The sequence below is a fragment of the Colobus angolensis genome, unplaced genomic scaffold (assembly GCF_000951035.1).
Source record: "Colobus angolensis palliatus isolate OR3802 unplaced genomic scaffold, Cang.pa_1.0 Scaffold141, whole genome shotgun sequence".
Classification (NCBI taxonomy): Eukaryota; Metazoa; Chordata; class Mammalia; order Primates; family Cercopithecidae; genus Colobus; species Colobus angolensis.
In genome coordinates, this window is record NW_012114500.1 from 735,107 (window position 1) to 748,413 (window position 13,307).

General features: G+C 43.8%; 1 protein-coding gene across 3 annotated transcripts in view; it reads left to right on the forward strand.

Moving 5' to 3' along the window:
• Window positions 1-13,307, forward strand: part of CDC14A (cell division cycle 14A) — a 183,025-nt gene continuing 169,718 nt past the window's right edge. For 2 of the 3 annotated variants that reach the window (XM_011935180.1, XM_011935179.1), the window contains exons 1-2: window positions 7,608-8,143; window positions 8,902-8,992. In XM_011935180.1, coding sequence (XP_011790570.1) covers window positions 8,095-8,143; window positions 8,902-8,992 — 140 coding nt within the window. In that variant the 5' untranslated portion in view covers window positions 7,608-8,094. Of the gene's footprint in view, window positions 171-7,607; window positions 8,144-8,901; window positions 8,993-13,307 lie in introns of those variants that run through there. The other variant, XM_011935181.1, reaches the window with a different exon arrangement.

The following is a 13,307-nucleotide window of genomic DNA, read 5'->3' on the forward strand; positions in this document are numbered from 1 at the left end:
ACGTGAGTGAGAGCAGGGGAATTTAGGAATCCGTTGAGGATGCCTGAATGGGTTTGTTGGCCCTGATCATACTCCAGAGACAGGCATATGGTCACAGGCAATCAGAAATGAAAAAGGACATTAATTTGTACCCTGTGGAGTTGTCTTCAGTTGATAAAAAGGACTTCTCTGTGAGTGTATATTTTAATTATGCTGTTAGCTAGGAGTCAATTAAATTACAATACCTAGATCCAAATAGTTGTATTCATTTGAGACTTAAGAAAATTAGATTTTGGAAACAAGTTAGTATTTCTTAATCTATGCTTAATATTACTAAATATTTGTATTTATTAATACAAATGCTAGGCTGTATTTGTACAGCACCATATTTGTACACAGTGTCTAGCATCACAACATGAAACTCACATTTAATTTTACTCTTATTCTTGTGAGTTAGAAATTATTATAATTTCTATTTAATATCAGAGGAAACTGAGTCCAAAACAATGCATACAGGTGGTGGGAGAGAGGTGCCTGAAACCCAGGCTTCTGATTACAAATCCAGCATTTTTTTTCACTACTCCAGGCTGCAAAGGAACTGATTTATGAATCCAGGTGATTCACATGAGTTCATCTCCTCACATTTTAATTACTCATTTATTTATTCATTCTCCGAATATACACTGAGCATGTATTTTGTGTGTTTCCTCATTTATAAAATGGAAATAATAATATACCTACCTGATAGGCAACCAATGTGAGAACTGAGATATAAACTACTGTGCTTGGTTTTAAATGAAACCGAACTATTAACTACTATTATTTTCCTGCTAGAAATATGTAGAGTAGAAACATTATTAAATGTGAACATGGAAGTGAACATTCAAAACTTTAGATTACGGCTGGGTGCAGTGGCTCATGCCTGTTATTCCAGCACTTTGGGAGGTCGAGGTGGACAGATCATGAGGTCAGGAGTTCGAGACCAGCCTGGCCAACATAGTGAAACCCCGTCTCTACTAAAAATACAAAAAAACAGTTAGCCAGGCATGGTGGCGGGCACCTGTAGTCCCAGATACTCGGGAGGCTGAGGCAGGAGAATGGCGGGAACCTGGGAGGCGGAGGTTGCAGTGAGCCGAGATCGCGCCACTGGGCTACAGAGCGAGACTCCGTCTAAAAAAAAAAAACAAACAAAAAAAACCACAAAAATTAGCTGGGCATGGTGGCACGTGCCTGCAGTCCCAGCTACTCAGGAGGCTGAGGTAGGAAAATTGCTTGAGCCCAGGAGGCAGAGGTTGCAGTTAGCCGAGATTGCACCACTGTACTCCAGTCTGGGTGACAAAGCAAGACTCCATCTCAAAAACAAAACAAAACAAAACAAAACAAAATACCTTTAGATTACAGTGTGTGGCTCACTAATATTTCTCAGCATGGCTGTGATGGTGATGGTGGGAGAGGAGTGGTGTGGGGAATATGATCTATTTTTGGAGTAAAAATGTTCACTTATTTTTTCTGTAAAAAGAGTATGAATGGTGTGGGTGCGGTGGCTCCCACCTGCAATCCCAGCACTTTGGGAGGTCAAGACAGGAGAAACTGGCTCTAGCCCAGGACTTCAAGACCAGCCTGGGCAACATAGTGGGACCCTGTCTCTACAAAAAAATTAAACAATTAGCCAAGTGCAGTGGCTCATGTCTGTAGTCCCAGCTACTCCGGAGCCTGAGATGTGAGAATCACTCAAGCTCAGGAGGTTGAGATTGCAGTGATCTGTGATGGTGTCACTGCACTCCAGCCTGGGTGACACAGCAAGATTCTGTCTCAAAAAAAAAAAAAAAAAGTAGTAATGACAAATAAATATAGATGGATAAATTCTGTAAAATTTAAAAAATGTATTGAGTTGTTAACTTGTTTAATAAGTATAGCAAAGAGACAATAAATTGACTACTCTGAAGTATATTGACCTCATGGAACTTTCTTTTACCTTCTAAAACTGTACCATTCTTTATTGACTACATTAGTCAAGAAGGAGATGAATACTGCATTGACTTGTTTTATTGTGAACATTAATGTTCACTATACCAGTATTTCTTAAACTATATTTTGTAGAATGCTGGTATGCCATTAATAAATCACAGGGTTGAAAACAATTCAAATTTCTGTAGAAGCCACACAAGAACAATAGCAATGGCAGATAATGCAACATCTTATATTGTTTCATTTGGAGATTATTTCAATATTTCCTCTAAATATCTTGAAGAAAATAGTTGTAGATATTATGCATACATTATTATTGACACTTTATGGCTAAAGTGTAATAATCTATAAGTTAAACAATGTAATTTAGGCTAACTAGGGAAAAATTAGGAAAAGGTTGTTGATATTACAGCAAATAATGAATACTGGTCTTATTTCCACCAGTTATGTGAGTTTGGGAAATCAGTTACTGACTGTGGACTTCCTTCTCTTTTTTCCTCTTTTATTTTGCCATATAACCATTTATAAAGAAACTATTTTGTAGAAGCCTTGAGTGCTCATCCACTGCCTTCCACTCCCACCCCTATATTGGGCTTGTGCTAAATCCCTTGAGTTTGATGGAGTCTGTTTGAAAACTGGAACTAGCTGATCTCCCAGGTCCCTTCTGGTTTTTACTTCTTTGATTCTGGTTTGGAATTCTTAAACAGGCATTGGTGATTTGTCTGATACAGAATGTGGCTGGGTTAGGCTAAGGTCTTATCATTTGTGGGCAGGCTTCTGGAACAGAACCGTTTCTGAGTCACGCTATTTATTTTTGGTATTCTGGTTCTACTGTAATAACTTTTTTATTATATGTATTTTACTAAAAGCTGTTTTAAATTATTTTTGGGATCAAAAATTGTCAAAACATGAATAAATAATTCAAATTACCTTGAATTTCAAATCACTCATCAGCACAGGTTTCTACTACGTGTTTCATACTTAATCTGAAAATTAATTTCCAGAAATAATTCGAAGTATGTATTCTATATCTTCTTTACATTCTTTGGTAACTTTGTATCACTACTGAATAAACAACTAAAAGAGTATGTTCTAATGATACATTCTAATAAGAAATTATGATAATTTTAAAAGAATACACTATGTAAACCACATCGCTGTCAGATCTTTGACAATCTTCAGCTCATTTTTCCTTGCCCTCTTCCAGCAAGAAAGAATATTTTCCGCCAGGCGCAGTGGCTCATGCCTGTAATCCCAGCACTTTGGGAGGGCGAGGTGGGTGGATCACGAGGTCAAGAGATTGAGACCATCCTGGCCAACATGGCAAAACCCCGTCTCTACTAAAAATACAAAAATCAGTTGGGTGTGGTGGTGCATGCCTGTAGTCCAGCTACTTGGGAGGCTGAGGCAGGCAAATTGCTTGAACCTGGGAGGCAGAGGTGGCAGTGAGCCGAGATTGTGCCACTGCACTCCAGCCTGGTGAAAGAGGGAGACTCCATCTCTAAAAAAAAAAAAAAAAAGAATATTTTCCTTTTCTTTTTCTTGAAGCTAAATGATAAAATTTAATTCTTTTATGTTTTTCATTTCTTTTGCTCACATCTGAATCTTCCATCCATTCTTTTTTCTTTTTTCAGAACTGGCCACACCAGTTTAAATGACAAAATTAGATTCTTTTATGTTTTTCATTTCTTTTGCTCTCATCTGAATCTTCCATCCATTCTTTTTTCTTTTTTCAGAACTGGCCACACCAGTTTATCACTAGTCTGCATTCAGTTCTGGGACCCACTTTATAAGAAATTGGACAAATTGGCAGAGACTGGACTGAGGGGCTTGAAGCCATGTAATATAAGACAATGTTGAAGAAAATGGAGATATTTGTCTGGGGAAGACTAAGGAGAAAAGGAAGGTGGTCAAGGAAACTGTCTTTGCATTTTTGAAGAGCTGTCATAAGTAAGAGTGATCAGAGGTCCTGCAGCCTCCAGGCAGAATTAGAGCTAGCGGCTTTTGACATAATTTAGAGCTGCCTCCAGCAGTGAGTTTTCTAGAACTGCATGCACACAAGCATGGGTTGCAGGAGTTAGATTTAAATTTTGTCGTTTTCAGGGTGAGTGCAGTGGCTCACATCTGTAATTCCAGCACTTTGGGATCCTAAGGCGGGCAGATTACTTGAGGTCAGCAGTTTGAGACCAGCCTGGCCAACATAGTGAAATCCTGTCTCTACCAAAAATACGAAAATTAGCTGGGCATGGTGGCGCACGCGCCTGTAGTCCCAGCTACTCTGGAGGCTGTGGCAGTAGAATCGCTTGAACCCGGGAGGTGGAGGTTGCACCGAGCCCAGATAGTGCCACTGCACTCCAGCCTGGGCGACAGAGCAAGACTCCGTCTCAAGAAAAAAAAAAAAAGTTGTTGTTTTCAAACTTGACACTTTTGACATTTCCCTGCTGAATTTCTGTGTGTAATATTACCTTCCTTTTGTGCAGTTGAGCGATATTTAAAATCTCTTAGTATTTCCTTTATATGTGAAATGCCTTCTTTATTGTTTCTTTAAAGTTCATTCCTTAAATTTATATCAAGTTGGGTGGTTGGAAAAGCTTCTGCCATTATCTTCCCTCATAGACTGTAAAAGTATGCCTTTATTATGAAACTACAACCAACAGGAACTTTGACCTCATGATAATTGGGAGAATAAAGTGTTTTATGATCTCATTAGAACCTTGTTATGTATTATACGTGTGCTGTGTGTGCATTATCTGTTTCATATTTTTCTTGTAGAATTTTCTATACCATTTAGAATGGCTTAGAGAGATTTGATTATACTGACACTTTCCTTCCATGCAATTTTGTTGTTGTTTGTTTGAGACAGGGTCTCACTCTGTCGCCCAGAGACACTGCACTGCTGGAGTGCAGTGGCATAATCATGTAATCACAGCTCACTGAAACCTCTGCCTCCCGGTTCAAGTGATTCTCCTGCCTCAGCCTCCTGAGTAGCTGGGATTACAGGCGTCAGCCACCACATCTGGTAATTTTTTTTTTTTTTTTTGAGATGGAGTCTCTTTCTGTCGCCCAGGCTAGAGTGCAGTGGCACGATCTTGGCTCACTGCAACCTCCTGAGTAGCTGGGATTACAGGCGTGTGCCACCACACCCAGCTAAGTTTTGTAATTTTTTTTTTTTTTGAAACAGAGTTTTGCTCTTGTCACCCAGGCTGGAGCGCAATGAGGCGATCTCGGCTCACTGCAACCTCCGCCTCCCGGGTTCACGCGATTCTCTGCCTCAGCTTCCCTAGCAGCTGGGATTATAGGTTTGTGCCACTACGCCCGGCTAATTTTTTTGTATTATTACTAGAATCGGAGTTTTACCATGTTGGCCAGGCTGGTCTCGAACTTCTCCTCTCAGGTGATCCAACTGCCTCAGCCTCGCAAAGTGCTGGGATTACAGGCGTGAGCCACTGCACCCAGCCAACTTTTGTTATTTTTTTTAGTAGAGGCGAAGTTTCGCCATGTTGGCCAGGATGGTCTCAAACTCCTGACCTCAGGTGATCCGCAGGCCTTGGCCTTCCAAAGTGCTGTAATTATAGGTGTGAGCCACCATGCCCAGCCCCAAGCAATATTTAAAAAAACATTACATACAGCGTTTTATTATCTTTGTAAAAATGCTAAGGAAAAATAAACATTTTCATTTGAACTTAAGGACTTGTATTTGTTAGGTGATAATTCACTCCTCATGATCAAAATTTTAAGCAGGAGAGTTATATAAAAAAGATTTTTGTAAATTCATTTTGGAAAATAACAAGAGGGTGTTCAATTATATCTGGCTTCACCGAAAGTGTAGATTGGAGTTCTTTTCATTAGACTATTTACTTTGTGAAATTAAAAGTTTATGAATTGGATGAGAACTCTAACTTCTATTTCTAATGCCCTTTTTCTAACGCAAAACTCATGAAAAATTGTTGGGGAATTTGAATTTAGATTCTGGAAGAATTTTAAATCAGAATCTTTGGATTTATTTAGCCTTTTAAACAAAGTGGGTAAGTTTATTGAAAGATTCATATGCTTTGTTTTTCTCTATCTTTCATATAAGAAATACTAGTTTTTTTTTTTTTTTTTCAATAAAATAATTTGAGGCCGGGCGCGGTGGCTCAGCCTGTAATCCCAGTGCTGTGGAAGCCCAAGGCAGGGCGGATTGCTTGTACTCAGGAGTTGAAGACCATGGCCAACATGACAAAACCCGGTCTCTACAAAAAATACAAAAATTAGCCGAGCGTGGTTGGGCAAGCCTGTAGACCCAACAATTTGGGAGGCTGAGGCACGAGAATCGCTTGAACCCGAGAGGTGGAGGTTGCAGTGAGCAGAGATTGGGCCACCACACTCCAGCCTGGGTGATAGGGCGAGACACTGTCTCAAACAAAGAAAACACACATTAAAAAAAACCCCACTAACAAAAACTGGAATTGGCCCTCGAAGGGCTCGCTCCCTCGGTCAGCTCTGCACGGGTGCGCTCCCTTTCTCCCTAGAGGTCAACACGCGACTGCGAAGGAAAAGGCCGCCACAAGTTTCTTGCTGTTTCTGGAGAGAGCACTCAGAGCGCATGCTCTTCGGATAGTGGGTCTGTAGCGCCATTTTCGTATGGAAGGGACTGCACGCTGATTAGGCACAGCCGTAGGACGCCCAGCGTTCAAGTTGTTCAAACAGTACCTGGAGCCTCGCAGAGACAAGTCAAGGGCCTCTTTTAGCGGGACTCCTGCCTGGAACGCTTCAGCTGAGACTATGTAAAGAAATTCCTTTGTGTTAACCTTCTCCTTGGACCAATGGACTCTCCTCTCTCTCCTATTCCCTCCGCCCCCGCCCAGGCTTGCTCTGCGGTCTCGCCCCGCCCCTCCGGGACCCGAGCTCTGTAAAGATTAGGCATTTGTGATGCTTTTGCGCTCACAGTGGCGGCCCAGTTGAGAGGGCGCGGAGAACCAGATGGGAAACTTTTTTTCCCATGAGAACAAAGTACAAGTTATATCAGAGTCTGGTATGTGTAGAAGATACCAATACATGTACTGTGAGCTAGGAGCTGGGGCTTCTTTTTCAATTGTATTTTTTATAAAGATGCAGACCCCCTCAGTGTTGGGCGTGGGGGGTGGTTGAAATGTTAGCTAGAGGCGAGGCAGGGCACGGAGATCTCAGGTTTTTACGAGTGTGTGTGTGTGTGTGTGTGCGCGCGCGCGCGCGCGCTGCAAGAGTTTAGAAGAGCATGGGTGAGTGGGCGAGAAAGAGAATGAGAGAGAGAGAAAAAAGAAATCTGGAGTGGGACAAGACTTAGTGGGTGCCGAAAAGAAAGGTGGCGCCGGCGCATCCTAGCCTCCCAGGCCGCGACAGCGCCCTTGGCGATGTCCACTTCCAACCCCGCCGTTTCATTCATAAGTTTCTGGCCTAGAGGCCCCGCCCGCTCCCCTGGGCCGAGGGCCCTATTTCCTGAACAGCAATTGGTGGACGGCAACAAAGCCTTAGCAACCGGCTCCTAGTGACCCGCGGGGTGCCTGGTAACTGGGGCTGCTGCGGAGAAAGGAGCCGGGCTGTCCCTTTAAGGGATGGCCGCGGAGTCCTGAAAGTGGAGGGGGCTGAGGGAAGGCGGGGAGGAAGGTCTAGGGGCGGACCCAGAGGGAGGAGGAGGAGGAAGAGTAACTGCAGAAAGGAGGTGGCGAAGGAGGAGCCGGAGCAGCTGCTGCCAGCCCGCGGGCACTGAAGTCCTGCCGGCTGCCGCTCGAGTAGCCACGGGCGCGATCGAGACCAGACGTCTCCTCCTCCATGATCACTTTGGAAGCCGGGGGAAGACTTTGCCCTGCCGTGAGAGCTGGTCTGCGTTTCCCAGGCGCGGCGACGGCGGAGCAGCAGCTGCAGCAGCCGGGTCCAAATAGGAGCGGCCACAGCCAGGGGCGTGTGCGCCCCGCGCGGAGCGGGCTCGGGTTCCCCTCGGAATGTCCCCGGGGCGCCCGGCGCGCTGACCCCGAAGCCGCCTCGCCCTCGGCGCCTGCTGCCTCCCTCGGCCAGGCTTGGTGTTCGGGACTGTGAGCTTCCTGGCTCCTGGGCAGTGGGGAAGCCCCCGGAGGCGAGTGACCTCAGCTGGCCACGACCCAGCCCTCCCCAGTGCGTATCTCGCTTAAGATGGCAGCGGAGTCAGGGGAACTAATCGGGGCTTGTGAGTTCATGAAAGGTGAGGAGCAGCCGCCCCGCATCTTCCAACGCTCTTTTGCCCCCAACTCTTCACTTCCCGCGCCACTGTCCCCACCTTCTCCTGAGGCTGCCAGTGTCCTGCAGCCGCTGCGCGCGCTCTCGTCCCCTCTCGGGACTCTCCTTTCTCAGAGGACCCCCTGCTTCCGGCTTCCCTTTCTTGTGTCCCTTGCTCCCTCTGCAGTTCCCTCGGATGGCTTCTCGGCCTCGTAATGGGACAGCACCGGCTTCTGCCCGGACTCCGGCACTCAGCAGCTCATGGGGAGCCTGCTCCGTTTGCTCACCGGTCGCCTTTACTCCAACATCGCAGGCTTCGGTTTTCGGGACACCCACAACCACACCCCCTAAGTCTCTCTCCCTTCCTCTTTTTCAAATCTCCGAAGCCGCATGGGGGAGGCTCACCTCTTTCTTCCCCTTCTCGCAGCTGCTGAGGTCTGGAGATTTGGGAACCAAACTTGCACCTCCAGTTCTGCGGGTACCCCCCTCTCCTGGCTACTCCGCTGGCCTGAAACAAGGGAAATGTGGGTGCTCTGCACCCCGCTGAGTTCCTCTGTCAGGTCTTCCTCATGCCTAACTGTTGTGCTCTTGAGTCTCTAGCTTTCCGGGAGAGATGAGGTTTCTGCAAGAATTCCACGTGTTGATGGGGTCTTTAAATTGGATCCTTCGTATGTTATCACCCCCCTTCACTTCCACTTCCCTACTTCTCATATGTTTTTTCTGTCTTTTAAACTTGTCTTTCAGATCGGTTATATTTTGCTACTTTAAGGAATAGACCAAAAAGCACAGTAAATACCCACTATTTCTCCATCGATGAGGAGCTGGTCTATGAAAAGTAAGTTTCTGTTTTGGTTTTTTTCTCTTGGCCATTCAGCTTGTTATTTGACGAGGAAACACTTTGCACTTTTATTCATTTTCCCCCAGTGATTCGACTAACAATACCAATGTTTTAAGGCTCCGGTGCGTGGGGAGAAGTTCAGGGAAAATTGATAGAATTTGAACCTTTCAACACCTCAGTTCTTTTAGACATCTATCTGTTTTAGTTCTTCCAGACATCTATCTGTTTTAGTTCTTCCTGCCACCACAGCAAACAGCAACTGGAGATTCCTAACACTCCTCAGAGTAGGACCAGGGAGACACACTATCATTGCCAGACTCTGTAATTGGCCTGTGAATCAGTCACTAAGTATTTATGGAGTGGCCATAGGGTACAGGGCAGTGCATGTATTACAGGTGCTTGAGCTTTATAGTTTACAAGGCTTCTCTTCTATCTCAGGATGTTTTTGTTTGTGCAGCTTTTTTTCAGAAAGTGGGACACATTAACTGCAGGGAGCTGTATCAGAGTCACATCTATGACTAACATTTTATCTGACATATTATTGATTCTTTTATTTGGGTACCCCAAACTTTTTGATATTATTTTCTTTGCTTCTGATGAAATGATGTAGCTGTCCTGATTTATTTTCTTTTGACTACTTTGCTTCTGTGGGATTAGGATTTGAGAGTGTAAAATAAAAGTAGGGAACTGTTTCCTGTAAAAGACCACTAATCTACAGGAAAAAGATATCTTAATACTTTAGGTATAGCAAAACATTAATTGAACAGAGATAAATCTTTATTCAATAAGTATCAGATAATAAGAAATAAGGCTGAATTGACTTGGTTATATGCTTTTATGAAAAGAGCTGGTGTTTCAGAGGAGTCTAATATATTCTGTTTTAAATGTTTAAATTTTCTTTCTTGTTATCTTTACCAAATGTGCAGATAAATGAACATAGTTAAATGAATCATTATTAGCTTCCTTGGACTTGTGTTATTAGAAAGGTTATTGGCAGTTCTGCCTAAGGATTTGTGGGTACTACCAGGTCTTCGAAGAGTGAGTGTTCTGGACCTTCAACAGCATATCTTTTATTTGGGGGAAAACAATCTTTGTCACTTCATCATAGAGGTTCTTGAAATTGAGGTCTGCGACGTTTCTCTTAGTGGTGTTGGGAGGAGGATGCTTCTTGAATGGCTAAAGTAAAAGTGGGAATGAAAGAGCCCTTTGCTGCTGCTCATGAATGCCCAGAGTTGCTGAGGCAAAGAGGTCTGAGTCTGTGGTGTCAGATTACAGCTCTGCTTCTAGACAGAATGGAGTTATGTGCGGCTGTGTACCTGGATGATGTCACTGCCAGCAGTGTTTATTGAGTGTTCACTCTGTTGTTGGGAATGTGCATTGTTGTGCCTGTGTTTTTGTGATTTTAGGGTTTGGGGGTCTCTCATGAGTCTGAGAGTGGGGATGGTGTATATGTCATTATGTTCAATTCTACAGTAACTCACATGCCAGAGGTGGTTAATATGTTAATATGTCATTGAATGAGCTCTAGCCATGGAGATCTGAGTCACTTCTCTTGGGATTGCTAGGTGATAGATCTAGCAGAAAATTAAGCCAACTAAACACTGTGCATGACGGCTTTTTGATTTTAATATTGATAGATGAGGAAAATGTTTAATGTGATTTTCATGTGGGTATTTTGGGATAGGCCTACAAATCACATTTCTCATACAGTCTACTGTTTTTCTGGTATTTTACAAGGAAAGACTTGCTGGAGAAACCATCCAATTTATATTGTGAGTTTGAATTGACATTTGAAATATGATGAGGACTCCAGCCTGGGCAGAGTGTGTACTTTTCTTAGTTTGAACTTACCCTTCTGTGCCACAGTAATGGCTGTGGCTCTGAAACCTCCAACTCCATCTTTTTTGTTACCCTGACATATTGCATGATGCTAGGTGATGCAGAGAATAAAACAATGTTGGATGCACATGTTACCTTTGAAGAGCTCCAAGCCTGTAGGGAAAATAACAGGACTGCAGTTTGAGGTATAGGAAAGATATCTGCCAAAAGAGAAGTACAATCTCTATGCTAGGAGAGGAATTCACAGGGGGGTGGGGGCACATCTGGTGGAGGGGTTCAGCAAAGGCTTCCTGGAAGAGTTAAGATTGACTTGAAGGATGGACAAGGTCTTATCATGCAGAGATGTGAGAGGAGGGATCTTAGAAAACAGCAAGTGTGAGGAGGCGAGAGCCTTGGGACGTGTGTTCAGGGAACAGTAAGTCCTCCAGTTTGCCTGGTATGTATTCAGGGAACATGTAGGGGATGGAGAATGTGAAGTTGAAAGGTTGGCTGGGGACAGAATGAATGTCAGGCTGAGAAACCTGCAGTTTCTTTGGTACACCATGGGACTCTTGAGGGATTTGGGGCAGCCATGGTATGACTTGATCTGTGCTAATTACAAATAATGGGAATCATTTATTGAGCATTTAAATGTATGCCATATACTGTTCTAGGTGTTCATAACTATTCATTTTGTTTTCACAACAATTCTATGAGGCAGGCACTATTATTCTTATTGTACAAAAAAGGCATAGAGAGGCTGGGTCACTTGCCCAAGGTCACAGAAGTAAAAGGAGCATAGCTGGAGTTTGAAACCAAGTCATCTAGTTGCAGAGGACATATATCCTTCTCAAAAAATTAATACAGTAGCATCACTTAAGATGGGTTGTTGAGGAGATAAGAGCCCACTTAAAAAAATTCAGAGGGGATCAGGCATGGTGGCCCTCGCCTGTAATCACAGCAATTTGGGAGGCCGAGGTGGGTGGATCACGAGGCCAGGAATTCAAGACCAGCCTGGCCAATGTGGTGAAACCCCATCTCTACTAAAAATACAAAAATTAGCTGGGCATGGTGGCACATTCCTATAATCCCAGCAACTCCGGAGGCTGATGCAGAATTGCTTGAACCAGGACCCGGGAGGCGGAGGTTGCAGTGAGCTATCGCACCACTGCACTCCAGCCTGGGCTACAGAGCAAGATTCTGTCTTTAAAAAAAAAAAAAAACTTCAGGAGGAAGAAACAAGTACCTGGATTAGGATGGTAACAATGGTGATGGACAGAAGGGATCTTAAGCCATGTAACCTGGCAACACAGGAGGGTGGGGTGGAGGGGTGCTGAGGAAAAAGGGGAGTCAAAGAAGTCCTTAAGACGGCTTGGGTTGTGGTGAGCCTGCTGGAGCTCTTAACTGAAATAAGGAAGGAGGGTGGAATAATTGGCTTTGGTGGGAAGATCAGGCATTCCATTTTGGTCAGACTGAATTTAAGAAATTTAAGGGATATTTATGTCGCTGTTAGATATCACATATATTTGAGGTTCTTAAATTTGGTAATTTTCCCAAAGAGACAATAAAGCTGAGAGAATGATGCGATTTCTGGGAAGATAGAGAAGGCCTCAAGGTCTGTATTTCACAGGTAGGGCCAGGATGAGAGGAGCAAGGGAAGGCGGAAGTATGCAACAAAGAGGTGGACAAACACTGAAGGGGAGAGGAGAAAGGGAGAAGGACTGACTCCATCTCATCAGCTCCACGTTGGGGAAGTATAGAATGAGAGAGACTGCAAAGCCCCTAGAAGGACCTCTAGTAACCTGGGCTCTGTCTGGAGGATGTCCTACGGCGAGAAAGATCTTGACTGTCACATCATAATATGCATGTCTCTGAGGAGAGGAATATATTTATATTCATTATCACATAGGACTTTGTACTGTGTAATTATTTGCTGAATGTTTAAATTAAATGCTGCTTTTCCAGCTGGGTGTGCTTGTAGTCCCAGCTACTCTTGAGGCTGAGGTGACAGGATTGCTTGAGGCCCGCAGTTGAACTGAAAAGCCAGCCTGCCAGCCTGAGCAACATAGTGAGACCCCATCTCTTAAAAAAAAAAAAAAAGAAATGCTGCTTTTCTGGCTAAATTATCACCTTAGAAGCGATTGTTTTTGAATCAGGAAGTAGACTCTTTAAATATTAGGCTGTGGATATTTTGGGCACAGCTGTGTTTTGTGCAGATGTTTCTTTAGTTATGAAAGGAGGACAGCATTCCATGATGAAATGTCACCCTTCTGAGATGCTGGTGGAGAAAATTTAATGAGGTGGCCTCATGAGGTAGGGGTATTAAGAGTGAACGTTTGAATTATCTGCTTGATTTTTTAAAACAGAACTTATTACTATAAACGCCTGAGCAGATTTAATAAAATGAGGATGATAAGAAATCATACTTTGTCCTTGGGTTATGATTTCACAGGTCAGAGTTAAAATCCGAGTATAGGCTAACACACTAGTGGTA